The sequence below is a fragment of the Poromitra crassiceps genome (genome assembly GCF_964638095.1).
Source record: "Poromitra crassiceps genome assembly, chromosome: 12".
Taxonomy (NCBI): Eukaryota; Metazoa; Chordata; class Actinopteri; order Beryciformes; family Melamphaidae; genus Poromitra; species Poromitra crassiceps.
The window spans coordinates 15,852,489-15,874,638 of NC_139632.1; the positions used below are offsets into that span (position 1 = coordinate 15,852,489).

The 22,150-nt window shown below is 47.9% G+C and overlaps 1 protein-coding gene across 1 annotated transcript in view; it reads left to right on the forward strand.

Moving 5' to 3' along the window:
- Positions 1 to 853: 853 nt before the first annotated feature.
- The window catches only part of insrb (insulin receptor b), a gene marked incomplete at both ends in the record, with an annotated part of 103,137 nt that continues 81,840 nt past the window's right edge, over positions 854 to 22,150 (forward strand). The window contains one exon of the mRNA XM_083648137.1: positions 854 to 947. Coding sequence (XP_083504263.1) covers positions 854 to 947 — 94 coding nt within the window. The remainder of the gene's footprint in view (positions 948 to 22,150) is intronic.

A 22,150-nucleotide genomic window follows, 5' to 3' on the forward strand; every position in this document is an offset into this window, starting at 1 on the left:
AGCTCATTTTTTTGTGTGGTCGTTTTATGGGTGTTCATTCGTTCGCGGCGTGGTCAGCGGGGGTGAAGGAGTTCAGAGGAAGGTCGTCGGGAAAGCAATCGTTGCACGTTTTTCCTGCACGTATCCAGAGGAGTTTCCTGGGATGTGCTGCTCCTGTTTGTCTTCTTTACACGTCTTAAAAAGGTGATCTCCGCGAGAACACACGGCCAAGGGACCTGTGGACTTTAAACAAGAAAAGACGCACAAGCAGTCTGGTTTGGTCTTGGGCGATATCCATAACTTCGACCGAGATCGACTCTGAAGAGGAGACTTTTGTGCACAAAATCCTTCTGCCCAACTGCATTTCAAAACGAGTCTTCCCTCGTTGGATTGGTCTTTTACACAGGAATGAGCCCGGGGCGAGTGGATCGCCTTTGGGGACCCCCTCACTAGCTCTCTCTGTGTGGGATATATTATTATTATTTCACCCTTGGATTCGTCGAAACATCAAACAGATGAACGAGAACTGCCGCATCCACTTATGGAAAATGAAGCTTTTTATTCGTACATGTGTCGCCAGAACCCAAGATCACGTTATTTAGTGGTCTACATTTTCCAGGGCTCACATAAATATCAGAAACGTGGCTGGGGGAAATATTTTTGAAATTGAATTGAACCACGTTGGCCCCCCCGGCCCCCTTCGTAAGGGGGGGACAACAACCTTGAATAACTTTACTAGATTCTTACATGACGTACAAAAAAAAATCGTTTCTTACTTTTGATATTGCAACGCATTTGAAATAAACTTTGCTCTTCAAAGATCAGTTTTGGATAAGCCTCAAGAAGAGATACAACCCCCCCTCCCCGAGTCAAAATGAGGCGGTGGACGATACAGCTGCGAACACAAATTGTGTTTTTTATTGTCTGCGTCTGCATCGTATGCCAGTGTGGACTAATAAGCGGAGAAAGTAAGTATTTTTTGTTTTGTTATGAAATGTTGCATGTTTCCCATGTCACATCCAACTTGCATTTCATTACGTGCGCTAACACAAACATACACACACAGACAGCATACAATTTACACATGCAGAAAAAGCAAGTTACTGTATACATTGAGTGGTATGTGTTCTTTAAGTAATGTTAATCCATAACGAAATAGAACTATAGTATTCGTGCAATACATTTAGGACACTATACTTTACTACACATATGATATCAAAACTATAAATCCGTGCAGGAATATCATTATGATACTGTAGGCGATACAACCATTAAGTAGGCTATGCTAAATACCTAGATTGGATATAGTGACACAAGTAAAAATGTCAACGGTTATTATAAACTCACTTTTGACAACCACGGACACGCTGTAAACCGCCTAGTGGAATATTGCGGGAATATTGTTTTTTCTTTACGGAACTCCGAAAACAACGCAAATCGTATTTATTTGAATGCTTTTACGAAATTAATTGGGGAGGCGATTTTAGTCTTGGCAGCCTCGGCGTCACCTTGGCGCGTGCTCAAAGTTTTGTCTGGGTCTAATTAGGGAGCTAATAATTGTAGTTTTAGCGTGGCCCTGTATTGATAATTGATATTTCCTCGTTAAGTTATTGAGGAATATCCCCGCCCCCTGGGCACCCTCTTAAAGATACATAGTAGCGGCCTGTGCTGGCTGGATGCGGCAGCCCCAGGGCCAGATTAGTCGCTGTAACTGGACTCGGGTGGTCTGCTGCAGCGAGTCTAAACTGGGAGTTGCAGGATTGGTCGTGTGAGCGCAGCTAGGCCTCTCATGGCGACTAGCGCACACCAATAACACAGACACGATGCTACTGCAGCCTGCTGGACCTAAACACATTTAGCCACCGACGCTAAGAAGCACCGAAATCCCCTTATTAGAAACGGCGGATTAGCCTACATTACGCTTTAGCTTCAGTTTGGGATGCAAGTATGGGCGTTATCCTACCGGGTTATGTCTTGTCCCGTGTTGTGTGTATGTTTTTTTCCTCCCCCCCTATCAATGAAAGGGGATTTTGATCGCCCACGTTGAATGAAAAAAATGCGGTGATATTTCGCCTCGCCGCTTTCCACAGAGAGCTGAACTCAATGATCCCGCTATAAATTGTGTGATGACCTCTTGCCGTAACGTTGATATGACTGAAGTGATGAATTACAACTGGGGAATGTTGTTTTTAATTGGTAGGATTACTGTGGGCTGTTAGCAGATCACCTGGGATGTAGTGGAGCTGACCCATCACGCATAGTCTGATATCAATCCTTATGAGGGAAATTCACATTATATGTCAAAGTAAGAAGTATTAAATTGATTGAAGTTATAAATACTCAACTCGTAAATTGACGATGTTCGGAAAATAAAATCGATTTTGTTTATTTTGGGAGATCTTTGCCTCATGATGATTTAGCTATCCGTTTAATTTTCTTTACTTATGATTATAATGCAGTATGTTACGAACACGAGTAATATTATTTTAATTAGAGCAGGTCATTAGGTCATGTCACTAGTCTACTCCTGCATTGTTAACTCAATTTGAAATCATCAATGTGTGTCCATGTAAAGCCGATCTGTAGATAAAAAAAACCCACACATTTTACATGTTTATTAGCGGTTCCACCTATAGCCTGCCTCCATGTATCCTTTAGAGAGTTGTGTTTTTGTGCAGTGATGTTTGACATGTGTTGCACATGACCACAAGGCGTTTCACTACATGAATCAACTCCATGTGGACAGAGCAAGTGAGCACTTAGACGCAGATAAAATGAGGAAAACAAACACCATTGTGAAATCAATAATAAAAGCGTTGTTGGCCGTTTCCTTCTTATTGTCTCCTACTCGGTGGCATTATTAACGGTCTTCCCACTTTGAGTTGTGTTCGTTAAAAATGGCTCCTGAGGCTGGGTTCAAAGGAAATGTTCTGGGTATTTTACACAGGACATGTATGCAGACAGAGGCCCCTTAAAGGGGGTCTTGGAGACAGGACTGCAGTGGCTGGTACCCCCCTTCTCTTCTCTCCCCCCCCCCCCCCCTCTCTCTCAGGGAGTCGGGTATATGTCATTGGCTGTTTGTGGTTCCTGATCTACTCGGTTCTCTGGGAAGTGACCATATTTGGCACTCTGAGACGTTTACGCCTAAGGGGGGGGGGAGAGACCAAACAACAACCCAAAAATACTTGGAATATTTCATTCTGAATCCACACGCCGCCTGATATCCCCACCTCAGTCATGGGAAAGGGGAAGTATTGATATGTTAACCACGGCGAGGCCTGCCGACTAGAGAATGCAATAAAGTGGTTTTTACAGGCGGTTGTTAGTTGATGTTGATTGGGTTGTTTGTCATGCTGACTGTGAGCTATCAGGGAGCAGCTTTCTGAAGTAAGCCGTCTTCTCCTGCATGGCTAACTAGTGAAAAACAAGTTGTGCAACTGGGAGCCTGGCCCCCTTCTTCTTCCTCGTAGGCTTGTGAGCACAGCTCTGTTGGGAAGGTGTGTGTGTGTGTGTGTGTGTGTGTGTGTGTGTGTGTGTGTGTGTGTGTGTGTGTGTGTGTGTGTGTGTGTGTGTGTGTGTGTGTGTGTGTGTGTGTGTGTGTGTGTGTGTGTGTGTGTGTGTGTGTGTGTGTGTGTGTGTGTGTGTGTGTGTGTGTGAGAGAGAGCACAGCTCTGTTGGGAAGGTGTGTGTGCGCTTTCTACAGTCTGTGTTGCTTTAACCAGCTCTGTCACTGACACATTGCATCAAAACCTCAAGAAATCCAGATTCTTGTAGACAGAGCTAAATGTCCAAAGTGTGTGTGTGTGTGTGTGAGTTTGAGAGAGAGAGAGTTTGTCTGTGGCCTATTTGGAATCCTCAGGCACCCTTCACTGAAGCGCACAGTGGCATTTTCCCACAATGCTGTGCGTGGTGTGGAATGTGTTTGAAGTGGCCCACCCTGTAGGTGTGTGTGTGTGTGTGCGTGCGCGCGCACATACGTAGGATGTGCGTGTAGGACTGCAGGATCTCTTCTCTCAGCTCCTGACCTGTCCTCTTCCGGGCCATGTATGTTTTCTGTGTGTGTGTGTCCGTGTCCAGTGGAGGTGGCCATGCATGTGAACATAGAGTGGCAGGTTCAAGGGTGGGCTGCCTACTACTACTAACACCCACCGGCCCCTGTGCCCTGAGTGGCCCCTCGGTTCCCTGCATACCCAATTCTCGAATGGACCCATTGCGTAATGTATAACTGCAAAATAACGTTTTACTGTATATGAACTGATAACTTGACGATGTACCAATCCAGGATAGTCTTGAGGATGGATGGACAGCGAATAACATTATTGGACTTTATAATGTTAACTCTGAAAGTGTCGGAACAAGATGGGTTGGATTTGGTACAGTATGTAACATTCTGACAGTTGACACTAGGTTTTGGGCAGAATCCAGATTTAATAATAGCACTTTCACTTGCGGATAGAACGACCATTTATTTTAAGCAAATGACCAAACATTTCCCTCAATAAATGTCTTATTTGACCTGCTCTTTCGATGCCTTGGAATCCTACTTTGGAAAGCTGATATAATACGGGTATGTTTGATAGGCTGCATCATGCAGAATCCAGGCTTTCACAATGCAGCCGTACTGCGGCTTGCAGATTGCCATTGTATGTTTGGATAGGCCGTGTCCACAGAGCCAGCAGACAATGGGAGGGGTCATGAACCGAGGCTCCGCTCGCTGCGCGTTGTATGTGCGGGAGTGTTGGCGCAGGAAGGCAATATGCACTGCTAAAGGAAATGAACTGTTGGGGAGCCTTTCCTAAGTGTTTCCTCCTCTGCTCTTATCTCTCCAAGTACCCTTTTCAACTTCTCCTCGCTGTGCCATGGCGTATGTTTTTTTTATCTTGTTTGTACTCGTGCGTGCGTACGTACCACCAAGCGCTCTTTCCTGCAGCACACCGCCTCGTCCACAGCGATACAAGCGCCGGGACGAAAAACACAAGCCGACCTTTTGACTCCCACAATGCATCACCGTTTGATCGGCCGACGAGCAAATACATTCCTGTCGCATGTTTGCTCGGGCGTTTTGGTTTGGTCTGCTTTTGACAAACACTTCATTACTGAGGCGCAATATTGCACTATTTTGCCATTTTTTATTAATCATCTTCAAAGGCTGCTTTTTTTAAATGAAGCCTTTGGAAAGGAGAGATGATTTGATTCAAATGAATTAAATTATCATTATTTTGATCAGACACATCATGTCAACCCGGGAATTAAGTGAGGGATTTGAAATGATATCAGTGGGTCTATGGCGAGACTGGTTTTTAGCATGCAGCTTAGCTGATGCTCTCCTCTCTGACTGACTCCCATTCCTAGATAGAGAACTATGGCTGTTTATATAAACCTCTGCTCACCATGCAGAAATGTAGCCTGGCTGGGAGGGAGGGAGGAGAGAGGAGGGGGGGGGGGGGATCACATACACACAGACAAACACACAGAGTGCGCCGTTACGCCATGCTGCAACAATCTGATTTGATGGTCCTCCTCGTTGCTGTTTGGATCGGCCCTGTTTGAACAGTCGGTGACTTCACGCTGTAAACTCACAGTTGAGCCGTTGGCTGTAATGCAGGGATCAGCAGTGGCTTCTTCCTTTGGGTGGAGGCAGCCTGAGAGAGCATGCCTGCATGGGGACATTCATCTCTTGAACCCAAATCTGAGATGATTTGTAATGTCAGAATCAGAATCAGATATGATTTTGCCAAGAATTCCAAGACTGGGGGAGGTCCAGGTGGCTCACCTGGTAGCGTGCGTACCACAACAAAGGCTTAGTCCTTTCGCGCGGCCGACCCGGGTTCGAATGCCTGCTGTCCTGTCCAATAAAGGCAAAAATGCCCCAAAAGTAAGAAAGAAAGAATTCCAAGACTAATAGTCAAGATAAAATAGTCATTCTCTAATTGTGTTAACTTTTTGTAATGGTAAAACTGAACAATTCATTCATTTACTGGGGACCCCTGGCTGAACCCCCCTCAAGGACGCCTGGTGGTCCCCACACTGCATGTTTTGAACAACTGTCATAAGCGGCAAACACGCTCCGACGTCAGCCTCGACTTGGGGCGTTGTGTGTGTATCTGTGTGTATCTGTGTGTGTTAGTTGGGCCATGTAACTGAACCTGATGGGTTAAATGTATTTTGAGGCCTGTCATATGACTGCAGAGTGGCCCTTTGACACACAGCCCAGTGAGTGTCTCAGTAGTTAATCACAACTACAGACACACACACACACACACACACACACACACACACATACACACACACACAGATGCTGGATCACAGTGTTGATCACTGTTAAATAGAGGAATAGATTGATCCAAGCTATGAAATAAATGGATATTGGCTGCATATAAATGGATCATGGACGTTAGGCCATAGTAAATGTCAAATTAATTCACATGTCACACTTTTACTAGAGAGACCCAGAGAATGGTTGACATTTGTCATGTTTTCTTATTGAGATTGGTTTGACATGGGAAATGTTCTGATTGATAATGCCATATAATTCTCCGAGGTGATAGTGAAGTTATGAAGGATGCAACTTCAGATCAATATTTTTGGGCTGTTTTTGATTGATTGTTTTAACTTGTATTTTTGCTTTAACCTCGTTCATTTAAACATGGGGGCGAATGGGGTTCGACTCCCTTTTGGAGCCAGCCTCAAGTGGCCATTCGAGGAAGTGCAGTTTTTCCTACATTACGTCCGCATTGGCTTAATCTGTTCAGGCCTCTAAACTCCACCCGGCCTGGCTCAAAGGACTGGCCGATCTGGCAGTCAGGTGAGAAATGAGCAGAGCAGAAAGACATTACTCACAATCAATAGCTTCATTAGGTTTTTTTTTTACTGATTAATTGATTGATTTAAATGTACTGGGCTGTAAATGAATTGACTGATCAGACTTGGATGTGGATGGCGAGGTCGGGTTGTTTACCTTATTGGATTAGGGAAGCATTGTGCTACAGTGCACACACACACACACACAGAGCATGAGAGATGGCGGCGTCGCTTGGGGAGCTCAGGCAGTGAGTCAGGGATGCCAAATGGAGCTCATTGCTGCTGCCCAATGACAACAGTTGGCTCTCTGCAACAGGTTGTCTTCATGGTAAACATGGGAGCGAATGGTGGCGTTGTGATTGTCCTCCTCGGGCCCTTGTTGCTTTGCAATTAAGTCTCATTAATCATTGAGAGCTTAACATTAATCCAGCGCTCCGGCTCCCCCCGATGGCTGCAGGGAGTTCAGTCGATCGCGTGCTGTCATTTTTCCGAGAAGGCGCTAGCCTGACTTTTCCAGTTTGTGGAGGCTGGAGATGCAAGTGCCCCCATTTATTATGTCAATGTTAAGCAGCTGGCTTACACTGGAGACCGTGTGTGTGACTGTGTGTGTGTGTGTGTGTGTGTCTATCTGGCAGACACAGAAGAAATGTCTGAATGCGGCTGCTTTTTTTTTGCCCGTGTTAAGTAACTAGCTAAAAACAGAAGCTACTGTGTGTCTGCGCTAACCGGGGTTTAACAGTGGTGCAGACGACATGTCTGGATATTGGAGCCCTCCTTTGCGTCTTTCTTAGCTTGGTGTTATTCATTTCTCCCCCCCCCCCCCCCGTCTCCCCCATGTCTTGCGCCTCTTGGCTCTCCCCCCCCCTCTCTCTCTCTCTCTCTCTCTCTCTCTCTCTCTCTCTCTCTCTCTCTCTCTCTCTCTCTCTCCCTCTCCCTCTCTTCCCATATCCATCTCTGGCTCTCCCTCGCCTCCCTCCTCCCCCGTGCTTCTCCTGCTCTGCGAGGGGGTGAGAGGGTTCACTCTCATCCACTGATTTGTTTTTCTTACACACTGCAGATGCGCACAGCCTGTGGACCTGTCTCACACACACACACACACACACACACACACACACACACACACACACACACACACACACACACACACACACACACACACACACACCTGCTAATCCCACTCTGTATGGGGTGGGAAAGCCTCCTCTTTCATACCTCTTAAAGGTGTGAACGCCATCCATTTGCCACCTCTCTCTCTCTCTCCTTCCCTCTCTCTCCCTCTCTCTCCCCCCATTTGTTTTGTGTTGTCTCCTCTCTTGTTCGGCCCGTTTGCTCCAGCTGGGTCTAAGTGATGCTTAACATGTACACCTGCACATCATGAACAACAGCACCCAGTCAGTCAGTCAGTCAGTCACATGACCCTTATGTTGGTGTGCGGCTCTGCGTGTGTCTGTCTACTCTGTGTGTATGCATTTGTGCGTGTGCACCTGTGTTTGTTTGTGTGTCCTTTTATGAGTGCTCATGTTTGTGTGTTCTGTGTTTGGTGATAGGGTGTGTGTTGTGTGTGGGGGGAAAGAGGGGGGGGGGGGGGGGGGGGCGTGTCTGTTTTTGTCCTGATGAAGCAGCCTGAGATGGGTTACTATGGTGACAGCACTAGCTGTGCTGGTAGTAGACTACAGTGCCCCCCCCCCCACCTCCCCTTTCTAAATACACTGCTACCCTCTCTGCATTTAACACTTTGTCGAAAGGAACTGTCATTCATGCATTTTTTTTATCTTGCAAGGTTATGTAATGTCGCTGTGCTGACAGGAAATGCTATATAAGATCAAGCTTTATGTATTTCTTTTTTGCTTTTTTTTATTTATTTATTTTTGCAAATTAGCATTTGACTGATCCACTGATTGATTTATGTAATCATTTATTAGCGCCATCCAGCTCAGACCTGGACCTGGAGGTTATGCGCAGGTAGAAGGGTGTATATACACCTAACTTTATCTCCGGGCATGCCCAGTGCATACTGAATTATACAATATGTCACAGATTTAGTCTTTACAATTAATAATTGTAGAATTTTGGCATACTGAAACATTTAATTTAATTATAAAGGTACAACCTTTGATGAAAATTGTGCTTGAAGTGCAGTAAAATATCCTTGTTGCCTCAAACCACTAAGACAGATAATTGCTATCACAATATCTCGCAAAAAGAAGCCATAGGGTGTGCAGACACAGTATAACTTCAATGCAGCAATGACTGTCATTGCTGCTGAATGATGGGTGTCATTGTATAACCAGCTACCTTTTCAGCCTTCACTACACTGCGGCTGCTCCCCCCCCCCCCCCCCCCCCCCCCCCCATATCAACACAACAGCAGAGAGAGAGAGAGAAACCACCTGCATTACAGAGAGGCAGCATACAAAGCTCAATTCTCAATTCCTTATCTGTCCACTGCAATATGGCTATGTGTGTGTGCGTGTTCGTGTGTGTGTGTGTGTGTGTGTAGCGCGCGCGCGTGCGGTTACTTGTATCTAAGCTTACTGTGTATTCCCACTGTGTGTGTATTTGTGTGTGTATTTGTGTGCGTGCGTATGCTTTTGTGTTACTTTGTGCTTCCGTGTGGTGGCAGATTTTTGGGAAACAAGTCCACATCCTGCAGCATGCGAACCACCGTCGCCTCAGACGGGAGAGTCTGGCCGTGCCTCCCCTCCCGACACCGCCGGCCGCGCCGTCAATCTCTTCTTTTAATTATAGAGAGTACACATGTATCTTTTAATTTATGCCATTCCAGCGTCGACGTGTGCGCTCGTGGTGTCGGCGCGCGCGCCCGCGACCGTAACGGTGCTGAACGCGTCACCGGGGCGTCCGTCCGTCACGCTTTGGACGGGTTGGAGCAGTGATGGGTGGGATGGAGAACAGGTACATACTGTATGGTAGGTAAGAGTAGAGGGGAGGGGTTGTTGTGTGGCAGGGCAGGGTAGCTCACATCACACAGTGAGTGGAGGCGAGGGAGGAGTGATGCCAAGATGGAGGGAAAGGAGGGCAGAGAGAACCCGGGAGCTTGCGCCTAGTTTATGAGCTTGCATCCGGCATTCCCATATTCACTTACAGTCAAGGGGGGGGGGGGGGGGTCATATTGAATCGTGCCCTGCCGTGAAATGACACTGTAATGTATGGAAGTCATTTTACAATGGCGGCGCGGCCGCAGACCCTGCACTCCGGGGAGCCATCTGTCACAGGCCAGCTAACTGTGAGTGATTTGTTGGCCGCGGGGCCCGTCTGAACGTTGAACCCACGTCAGTGTTCCATCCATACCATACCTTGCATGCTCACGGATATCCTATATGGAAAAACCAACAGGGGGGGGGGGGGGAACAGGGGGGTGGGGGGGGCGCTCGAAAATCTTTGGGAATCGGCAGGAGTTCCCGTGGAAAAACAAATAGCAGGAGGAGGAGGAGGGGCGGGGTTATACTGGTACATAATCAAAGGCTCAGGTCGGAATGTTTCACGGACGCTAAGATTTTATGAATAAAAATAATATCAACTTGTACGGCGACGTGCAATGCTGCCAGCCAGGGAGAGGTCTAAAAACAAGTGGCGTTGAAGGGCAGCAAAGTTATGAAAACACATTTCAGACTTTTTTTTTTTTTTTAATGTTTGTGTTGTTGTAAATGGAAGGAGACGTCGACGCTGCGGGTGTAGGCCTGAGCAGTGGAAAGGGTCGAGGGAGGGAGAGAGATGGAAAGAAGGAAGCAGAGAGAGAGAGAGAGGCTGTGTGTGTGTGTGTGTGTGTGTGTGTGTGTGTGTGTGTGTGTGTGTGTGTGTGTGTGTGTGTGTGTGTGTGTACGTGTGTGTGTGTGTGTGTGTGTGTGTGTGTGTGTGTGTGTACGTGAGGTTTTCCTGCAGCAGCCAGTGAGAGCCGGTGGTCTAACAGCACAGACAAACAGGCCATTAAACTGACCTGGCTGCGCCGCTCTCCATCCCTCCATCCTCCCCTCTCCTTCTCCCGCTCTTCCCGTCATCAAATCCCCCTCTTTCTGTTTTCCTCCTGCACCTCTCCTCTCTGCTCTCCCCACCTCTCCTCTCTGCTCTCCCCACCTCTCCTCTCTGCTCTCCCCACCTCTCCTCTCTGCTCTCCCCACCTCTCCTCTCTGCTCTCCCCACCTCTCCTCTCTGCTCTCCCCACCTCTCCTCTCTGCTCTCCCCACCTCTCCTCTCTGCTCTCCCCACCTCTCCTCTCTGCTCTCCCCACCTCTCCTCTCTGCTCTCCCCACCTCTCCTCTCTGCTCTCCCCACCTCTCAAATCCTGCCTTTTTTTCCTCATCTCTCCTGCTTGTTAACTTGTCTTCTCGCTCCTCTTCATAGTCTGGCGCGTGCACAGTGCACACACAGACACACACACACACACACCCACACACACACACACACACACACACACACACACACACACACACACACACACGCACACGCACGTGCGCCCATAAGTCTCATTTCAAGGCAGTTCGAATCAAATTATTTTCTTCGTTTGCATTAAATCTGGGATGTAACTGTAGCTCAGAGTTGGCAGCCTTGCAGCAATCCAGTCAAAACAATAGGATTTGCCATGCTCGGCTGGGATGAGCTCACTGGTCCGTTCAGCGCACAGGGAAGACCTCCCGTAAACACCTTGAACAGCCATTAGCTGGAGGTTCAAAACTAGCGAGTGTCAAAAGAGCGCGTTAGCATTGAGCTAAAGCCAGGTTAGATCAAACCTGCGTTAGCATTGAGCTAAAGCCAGGTTAGATCAAACCTGCGTTAGCATTGAGCTAAAGCCAGGTTAGATCAAACCTGCGTTAGCATTGAGCTGAAGCCAGGTTAGATCAAACCTGCGTTAGCATTGAGCTAAAGCCAGGTTAGATCAAACCTGCGTTAGCATTGAGCTGAAGCCAGGTTAGATCAAACCTGCGTTAGCATTGAGCTAAAGCCAGGTTAGATCAAACCTGCGTTAGCATTGAGCTAAAGCCAGGTGAGATCAAACCTGCGTTAGCATTGAGCTAAAGCCAGGTTAGATCAAACCTGCGTTAGCATTGAGCTAAAGCCAGGTGAGATCAAACCTGCGTTAGCATTGAGCTAAAGCCAGGTGAGATCAAACCTTCCATGGCTCAGTTTGAAGTGCTCTCTCACCCCATTTACACCTGTTTTTTTTTTTAAATGCGACCATTTATCCAGATCACTTATCCAGATACAGGTGGCATTTAAAAAGCAGGTGTATGCTGTTGTTCCTATGTCTTTTTCTCTCTGTCTTTGAATGACTTTTGCTGGGAACACATGCTCTTTGGGTTCATGGTCATGGTCATGCAGTGCTGTCTGATAAAACCACTGTTTTCTGGCAGCGCTGTTGGGGGTTAAGTGCCTTCTCGATGGCAGTTGTTTCGGGGAGTTGAGAGCATTGTTCACTTTTCTTGCCCAGGTTTTCAAAGCCAGAGATGCAAGCTGGTGACATCCTTACCTTCTCCCTGCTCTTTAGCTTGAGGAGGACATCTCTCCTGGATTCTCCCTCTCTGTGACCGGCCTCACCCCAGAGACCCAGCACAATGTGAACACATGGGCAGACAGTCAATTAGGTAGAAAGACAGATTTGCAAGAAGAAACAGACAGACACACACACACACACACACACACACACACACACACACACACACACACACACACACACACACACACACACACACACAAGGGAAGAAGCTGACTTGGCAGAGGCAGCATGCAGGCATAGCTGCCTGGTTCTGACCCATGTCATGTGTAGCTCTGGTTTGTAGTAGGCAGGCGTAGCTGGTTCTGACCCATGTGTAGCTCTGGTTTGTAGTAGGCAGGCGTAGCTGGTTCTGACCCATGTGTAGCTCTGGTTTGTAGCAGGCAGGCGTAGCTGGTCCTGACCCATGTGTAGCTCTGGTTTGTAGCAGGCAGGCGTAGCTGGTCCTGACCCATGTGTAGCTCTGGTTTGTAGCAGGCAGGCGTAGCTGGTTCTGACCCATGTGTAGCTCTGGTTTGTAGCAGGCAGGCGTAGCTGGTTCTGACCCATGTGTAGCTCTGGTTTGTAGCAGGCAGGCGTAGCTGGTCCTGGCCCAGGCGTATCTCTGGTTTGTGGGTGGTGTTGGTGGGGCTGGGCCCTGCAGCTGCTGCCGTGTGGCTGGAAGTCAAGCAGAGAAAGGCAGCTCTGACTGCCTCCCTCTCAGGCCCCGGCTCACCACACCAAGATCCACTGACTAACGTGGGAAGATGAAAAGGAGCATCAGATGTTTTATGTATTACTCACTCTGTGTGTGTGTGTGTGTGTGTGTGTTGTCTGTCTTGCTCTGTATCTCCCCCACAGTCCAGTCTGCAGTTGATTACCTGCTCCTGTTTCATAGTCTTCTCTCTGTTCCCAAACGCGTCGGCTATGTCAGGAATGCCGTTTCCCCCGGCACGCTTTTTATTTGTTTGGAGCACCACCTGGTTTAGCCCTTCTGTAAGCTCTGTGTGTGTGTGTGTGTGTGTGTGTGTGTGTGTGTGTGTGTGTGTGTGTGTGTGTGTGTGTGTGTGTGTGTGTGTGTGTGTGTGTGTGTGTGTGCGTGCGTGTGTGTGTGGTTTCCTATTATTTTCCAGACCGTTAACATGTTGCTTGTCGTACATACTTAGGACCTTGTTGATCTTTGGAACCATCTGGTATCCTAAATGGTTATAAGCAGGAAGAAATTCAAGCTCAACTGTGTTCTGTCGGTGGTGTGCATTTGTTGGAAAATAGGTGCAGATATATATGCAACTGACACGAGGCAAAGTTCCTAGCGGATCATTTGGAGCACGTTACATGGTGCATGCAGACCATATCTTTATGCTCGTAGCTTTTTGGGTGGGGGTTTCTGTTAGCCTCGGTGGTCTGGACATTTCATTCTTTCGAGTAACCTCCATCTCTGAGGGGGTTTGGATACATGATGCTGTGCTGCGCTGCAGAAGCACGTGAGGCAGTCAGAGGGAAGGAGAGGGAGAAAGGCCTGGAATTGGAATGAGGAACTGGGCAGAAAGGAAAAACCTCAGATACAAAGACAATGGCTATCTTATCTACTATACAAAAGGACTGAGGCTTCTGAATTCTTGGCCTGTGTTTGCCGTGTGTGAGAATGGAACAGGAACAGGGGGAGGCAGTAGGCTAAAGGAACAGGGGGAGGCAGTAGGCTAAAGGTTAGAGAAGCGGGCTTGCAATGCGACCACAAGGTTGCCGGTTCAAATCTGTGCATTGTCTCTGAAAATCTGGGCAAAGGAAAGTGAATAACACTCTCCCCTCTCTTAAAATGCCTTTGAGCAAAGCATTTAACACCTGGCTGGTGATGTCCTGGGTGGCCACTAGAAAAGATTTTTCAAGTCAGTGCTTTTTTTCCAACACTAGAAATCTTGCACGCTACGTGCTACTTGCGTTTGTTAGTTATTCGCATATATTCGGACGAATATTGCTTAGAGGGAATATTCTAATATGATTTTGGGGCAATTTTGACAGCCCTACTGATGACATCACTCACTGATGACATCTAACCCTAACCCACTTACTCCCTTGATGATGATGATGATGATGATGATGCTGTTGCTGAAAACGAGCTTGTAGTTTTAGACAAAGCAATACCTGTCCTGGACAAATAACTGTTAAGATGCTTTTTGGTGTAGGGATGCACCCATATGAAAAATTTGGCCGATACCGATAACCAATATGAACATTAATATTATGGCCAAATAACTGATATTTACCGATGTCGATATGATCTAAAAACATTTTTGTACATACTGAAAAACAATGTGAAACACGGTTATTAACATTAACATCGCTGTTATTTTGCTCCTCGGAACGATACGATACGTATAAAAAAATTACTAACATCGGCCGATACCGGTATGATGCCAATATATCGTATCGTGCATCCCTATTTTGGTGATGTGTGATGTCATTTTAAACTCAGACAGACGGCACACACATATCCACTTAGTGTTTGGGTTGGTAAGGTCGTGGAGACAGAGATCACTTTCTATCAGACTGTCATCCTAGCAAGATGTCAAACAGGGCAGGCCATGCACCTTCTGCCCTCTCTCCTCTCCTCTCCTCTCCTCTCCTCTCCTCTCCTCTCCTCTCCTCTCCTCTCCTCTCCTCTCCTCTCCCCTCCTCTCCTCTCCTCTCCTCTCCTCTCCTCTCCTCTCCCCTCCCCTGTCCTCCTCTCCTCTTCTCTCCTCTCCCCTCCCCTGTCCTCCTCTCCTCTCCTCTCCTCCCAAGTCACATCAGTCTCATTCTCCTCTCCTCTCTCTCCTCTCCTCTCCTCTCCTCTCTTATAGCGACCTTGAGTCCAAGGTCAAACCAGGCTCGGTGGAATAACAAACAATAGTGAGTCATTGTTTTGAAAACAAGTGACAATGACCCAGTGCCTCGCCTGGGCCCCCTCACTTTCTCTCTTTCTCTTCCTCTCTCTTTAGAATCGCTCTCTTTGTCTCCCCCCCCCACATCCCTCTCCTCCTCTCTCCTTTGCCGGTCGGTGCCGGAGGGTAGAGAGGCAAGGAGGCGAGCCAAAGTCACCAGTGTGATGTGATGTAGGCCTCTCCCTCTCCTCTCCCTCTCCTCTTGGCCGGCCATCTGACAGCTCAGGGCCCGCGTGGTGCTTCTCTCTTCCTCCATGCTTCAATCTGCCACAGCCTGGCCCGGTGCCACGGCTGGAATGGGAGCCGTGGTTGTATATAAATAGTCCGGGCCGCCTCCCCGCGCCATGCTCCTCAATGGGAGGCTGAGGGAATGGAGGAACAGGTGCTTTCCCCTCGCCTCCTTCCCTCTCTCTTCCTGCAACACACACACACACACACACACACACACACACACACACACACACACACACCTTCTGTCTCCCTCTCCCCTCTCTCTACCTTCATCTGATGTCCTAACATGTGGGCGTACGTACAGGCCAGTGGTGATGCACACACATAATCAGCTATGCTTGTTTGTCATCTTACTTGGTCACACAGGTCAATCTCATATAAAATCAGTCAGTTGGATTTAGAGATTGATCGCCCCTGCCTCACTGTTTCTGTATTTGCCTGGCTGTGCCCCTTCGTTTTTGATGGCGTCACACTGAGCCTATTTCCTGTCTTCAAACTGCCCCCCCCCCCTCTCTCTCTGTCTCTCTCTCTGTCTCTCTCTCTCTCTCTCTCTCTCTCTGGCACACGGACTGTTATTTTGGTCCTCAGCTCTCTTTGTTTTGGAGGTACAAGTTGGTACATGTTAATCAAAATGCCTCTCATGCAGTTTTTCAGCATCGTTTTTCAGTGTAGAAGCCGCAGCTTGGCAGCGCGGGCGCACGGGGAGCTGGCTTGACTTCTCAGGACTTTCCACAGCAGCTATATTAACAAACAAACGCATTTTTCCACTGGCAGTCCACTTGGCAACGCGGCCGCATAGTTTCTCTCCCGGGGTTTGTTCAGCAACTGAGCCGTTGACAAATCTATAATCGGCAGATCACCTCATCGGGGGCAACGTCGTCGCCCCCCCCCCCCCCCCCCAGAGCCGACAGAGAGAGAGAGGAAACTTCTCACGGTGCAGAGTTAGCCGCCACCTGGTTTCATGCTAGCCAGGTCTGGTTTCACGCTAAGCTAACGCAGGGGGCTGCCCTCCAGTGACAGCGAGAGGCAGAGGCACGCCGGACTCTCTGGGCTGTCACATCGACACAAGAGTTCCACTATCCTATTGCCAGCCAGCACCGGGCTAGCCAGCCTGCTACTATTGGTTAGATGCGTATTGAATTCTCTGCAGGGAGGCGCAACTCTAAAAATAAGAAGAGGATCTGTCTGAAACTGTAGCTACATTATGATGGAGGCTGCAGCTGTGGGAGATAGCCGTTTCATTGCTATGACCTCAGTTAACACCGGTCATGCCAAAGTGACTTTTTTTTACTTCTTCAAATGTAATCATGATGATCTAATGCTATATACATGTTGCCACAGAATGTCCCTGGCTCTTTCATAGCCTTTCTGCTTCAGTCAGAGCCTTCCTGGCAATATTCCTCTGATCTGAGTGTAATCATAAATAAATACATAAATAAATCAAAATCAGAGCTATGGAGAGAGAGACTGGCTGTGCAATTCAATCTAAATCAGAGTATTATTATTGTTCTCACTTGCCCTCCCCTTGCATCCACATACTGGAGGCATGGGGAATATTCAGTACCAGTGATATATATATATATATATATATATATATATATATATATATATATATATATATATATATATATATATATATATATATATATATTTATGTCAGTTAATGTCAGTTAATTACTGTATATATCAGTCAGTTTCGTTTCCAAGTACAAAGTGTACTTAAATGTGTCTAGACAATGTTGGCACTGATATATTTTAGCAGCTTAATTTCACAGTACATACTGACACAATGTGGAAGGTGCGAGGACAACTGTGACGCTAGAGAGCGGACTACATATCACTCTTTATATAAACACATTCAACGCACAGTATTCACTCACTATGGCATGACGCACAGTGACTATCTTCAGACCTTCACTTTCACAAGTTGCCTTTGTACCAAAAGGTAACCTTTAGGAATGGATCTCTTCCTTTGTCACTCTCCCACTGAAGACGAACTCACCTCTCCCTCCGTCTGCAATCTGTTCCTCCACTGTTTCTGTTGGTGTGACCCTCCTCCTCTCTCCTCCTCCTCCTCTCTCCTCCTCCTCCTCTCTCCTCCTCTCTCCTCCTCTCTCCTCCTCCTCCTCTCTCCTCCTCCTCCTCCTCCTCCTCCTCCTCCTCTCTCCTCATTCCTGCTGCCAAATGAAGTGTCAAACAGACAGGGAAGGTGGGTGCATGGCCCACATCTCTCCTATAGAGGGTCCGCAGGATGGTACAGTACGTTCCAGTCTCTCCTCTGTTATTCCCCTCTCTGCTCTGCTCCTATACAGCACCCCCCCACACCCCACCCCGCCCCCCCACACCCCACCCCGTCCCCCAGCCTCATTAGTGGCTGATTGGGTTGTTATTGTAATAAAGAGCTCCCGGACAGCCAGTGAGAGCACCAAGCTGTCTGCTTATGGGTGGTCCTCATTGGGACAGTGGGGTGTGTGTGTGTGTGTGTGTGGAGCCGGGGGTCATGGTCATTGTCCCCCCATACACCTCCCCACCCTTCTTTTATGTACCACATATAGTGCTGCAGACTGGGGTTAGTGTCAGTTCACCTGATTCGAATTCAAAATGTAAAAAATATTATAGATTTGGTATAAACCATTGTCAAGGATTGGTTTTGGTTTTATTCTTATTCTTGAAGCAAAAACAGCTGAATTGATTGAATTGAAGTTGAAATGACAACTGTGGAAAGCACAATGTGTTCCTGTCTCTCCTCACACCTCCCATATCTCATTCTATCTACTTCCTGTCCTGTGCTCTTATGAGTGTGGCTGTATGGTAGGTAAACCCCTCCTCTTGTTTATTTTTGTGTTAAGTGGCCACTAGGTAGCGGACAGCCCCCTCCCGTCTCCCCCTGGTTGTGTGTGTGTGTGTGTGTGTCTGTGTGTGTGTGTGTGTGTGTGTGTGTGTGTGTGTATGTGGTCTATCATGTAGCAGTGGTACATAGGGGCCCTCCATTCATGCATGTGATCACTGGCCGTCCTGGAGGTCCCTTACGTCAGCCTGCCTGCCTGGCTAGGCTCAGGTTACACTCCTCCCACCCCCTCTCTCCCCCCTGCTTTCCCCCCTTTTGCCCGCGACCCTTTCCCCCTCTCCTCTTCTGACTCCTTCCCCCTCTGCTCTCGCTCCCCATTCGCTCTCTCCTCCCCTCCTCTCTGCCCCTCCTCCCCTCCTCTCTGCCACTCATCCCCTCCTCTCTGCCTCTCCTCCCCCTCTCCTCTCAGCCTCTCCTCCTCCTCCTCTCAGCCTCTCCTCCCCTCCTCCTCTCTGTCTCTCCTCCTCTCTGCCTCTCCTCCCCTCTGCCTCTCCCCTCCTCCCCCCTCCCTCTCCTCCCCTCCTCTCTGCTTCTCCTCCCCTCTGCCTCTCCCCTCCTCCCCCCTCCCTCTCCTCCCCTCCTCTCTGCCTCTCCTCCCCTCCCTCTCCTCCCCCCCTCCTCTCCTCCCCTCCTCCTGCTCTCTGCCTCTCCCGTCTAACCCTGGGAGGAGAGGGGCTCATTGTTTTAAAGACACAGCGGCCCTCTGCGCTGACCCTGACTGCATAACATTTCTGTCCCCTCACCCGCCGGCCCCGCCCCTTTCCCCTTTCCCTTCCCTCTTTCCCCATCTGCCCCCCGATGACCCCCTCCTCTCCCCCCCTCCCCTCCCTCGTCCATCTCTCCCTCGTTCCCGTCGGTGCAAAACAAGACTCCATTTTGCGGAGGGAGCTCCCAGCAGCACTGTCTCGTAGTGCCTCCCCTCATGGCTCACTGGCGTGTCTTTGTGTCAGTAAAGCTTCTCCAACAGGAGACACAACACGTGTGTTAGCCTGTTAGCATGCAGCATTTTGAGGAACACACTGTAGTGTGTGTGTGTGTGTGTGTGTGTGGGGGGGGGGTGAACCCTCAGGTGAGGTGTCTCATGTGAAAGGTCGTGTTTATGTCCTCTCTTGAATATCATTGTGGGCATAGGGGAAGTTGCAGCCTGACCCCCCCCCCCCCGGTGTTGCATAACGTAGTTTGTTATGTTGTCGTCGTGTTGCACAATAGGTGTCCGGTTAGTGCTGCAGGCTGACAGTGAGTGGGTGGCTTGGAGGCCTGTTTGATGTGTCCAGAAGATAAGCAGGCAGGAGGGACACCACAGGGACGTGTAAGGTTCCTGTAGGCCCGTTTACACCACGGGCACGTCTCAGGTTCCTCTTATCACTGGGAATAACACCTACTGGTTTATATACATCTCTCTCTCTGTCTCCGTCTTACTCTAGTCGGGTTTCCATCCACCTGTTTTTATGCGAAATTTCAATTTACGAATAAAAAAACAGAGTGGAAACGCTGCAAAATTCGCAAGAGCCTCCAAATATCTCAAAAAGGTTTTCACGCTTGAGGGAGGTGGAAAAGTCGAGTGTATCAATAAAAGGAAAATGCGATAAGTGCAGTGGAAACAGAGAAACAAGCGATATTCTGTTGTCTCTCCATTCAAAAACCAGGCAGGTTTGCCTTGATCACTGCAAAACATGACATGCTTGTATCCTGCACACAATAGGGCTACAGACGGTAAATAATGGTAAATAGGCTACGCAGCACAATACCCGCCCTGGTAAACGGAAGAAGACTGGGATATTACGGTAACTTTAAGGCGACCCACTTCTAGAATTTAATGAAATTGTATTCACTTACTATCTGCTCCGTGGATTATAACGTTATGCTTGTCGAGTCGCACCTGGTAATCCAGAAATGGCGTTATGGTACCTTTGTCTACTTGTAGATCATCAAGAAACTTTAAATGAATAACGTTAGATGTGTTTAATAGAAATGTATATCTCACTGGCGCTTTAGCCTATATGCAAATATTGGAACTATATAAATTTGTATCTGTCTGTATTTTATTATGTTTTGTATTCTGTATATTTTTTATTGTGATGTACTATGGACCGCCTCTGTGTCTGGAATAAAGTGTTGATTGATTAATTGATATATCGGGTCTAGCAGCTGATCAGCATCTCAGACAGCCTCAAACACGAGGTGATTGACAGCTCTATAATTCGCATAATAGAGACACTGCATGGAATAGGCCACGCCCATCATGGGGGAAAGGCTCCGTTCATTTCCACACACCAGCGTCATTTTCCTTGAATTAAACATAGCTCAAAGCTGTTGTGTGGTGGGCTGCGCAGAGAACAAATGTAAAAAATCGCCAGTTAAAGTTTTTTTGTCCTCCTGAGCAAAACAAGGAAGCCATTGAGAATTGGCGAGAAGAAAAATGTGGATCTAGCTGTCAAGAAGTAAGTGTGTTCATCTTCCGTATATACGATCTTTCTGTGCAACACGCAACCATGCACGTGACATAGGAGAACGCCAGGATTGGAGGGGGGCTTTCTGTTTTCCCCGTCTTGGGCGTGGTTTCTGAATGATGACGCGTTACGCAGTGTCTCTATAGCAGCGATGGAAACGCGCATTATTTCACATTTTCTTTTGCCGAATTTCTGAAAATTAGATTAAAATTTGCGATACCTTTGGATGGAAACCAAACTTCTGTCTTTCTTCTTGTCTCTGTCTTTCTCTCTTTTACTCATAATCACACCATATAGTGGAAGAAGGGTATATTAGTCTATTCAGTATACTGTTAGTGTTTGGCTAGTTGCTACGAAGGTCCAGATGTTATACCTGGGCAAGCTTAAGGAACTGCTAGTGTCCCCTGTCCAATCTGATTGAACAGACGCTAGAATGTGTTGCTACAGTAGCTGCTTTGAACAATTAAATTGGTTTACCCACTCAGATCTTTTTATTTTCTTTCTGTAGCCTGGCACGCGCTTCACCTGATGAGCTGAATAGCAGCTGAAATTGCATTCATTGTCCTTTTACAAGTTGATTTTGGCTGGCAGCAAGGCTGGCTGCATACTGACTTGTGCTAAGTTGAATAGACTGTTTGTGTGTGTGTGCGTGTGCGTGCGTGTGTGTGTGTGTGTGTGTGCATGCGTGCGTGCGTGGGTGTGTGTGTGTGAGAGAGACACACACACACACACAGGGAGAAGGAAACAGTAGTGGGCTGATCTACTACAGTGGACAGTTTTGTGCTCATTTGGTCTGGTGTCAGGGAGACATGTTAAGGGACCGTGTGTAAATGTGGGAATGTGTTTGTGCGCGTGAGAGTGTGTGTGAGTACATGTGCACCCTTGTACCCATGGAGGTGAGCTGTGTGTGTCACTGGTAAATAAGCTGAAGTATGACATCGCCATGTGGACGGAAACGTCCTCGGCCAAAGGGGGTGACACGGAGATTGGTCGCATCCCTTTCCTCTTCCCGCCGCCTGTCCTCCCCTCTGTCTGTCCTCCCCTCTGTCTGTCTGTCTCTCAGATAATTGATTGGCTCTAAGGGAGGAGGGGAAGTATGCTATGCTGAGTATGTGTGAGAACGACTCAGCCTTGGAGGTCCCAGCGCCAAATGATACACCGGTAAAACACAGGAGAGCTGTGTGTGTGTGTGTGTGTGTGTGTGTGTGTGTGTGTGTGTGTGTGGCCATGTGTGTGTGGCCGTGTGTGTGTGTGTGCATGGTGGATTTCCCATCACTACCCGTGCCAATGTGACCCAAGAGTCAAGTTGACCCCTAGCCAGTAGCCACTGATCCCTTATCAGTTTCCGTTTCTCCCTTTAGCAGGCGAGATCAGTGTTTGAATGGGGAACACTGACCCCAGATATGTACAAAATGTACCTCTCACTTAACCCATGT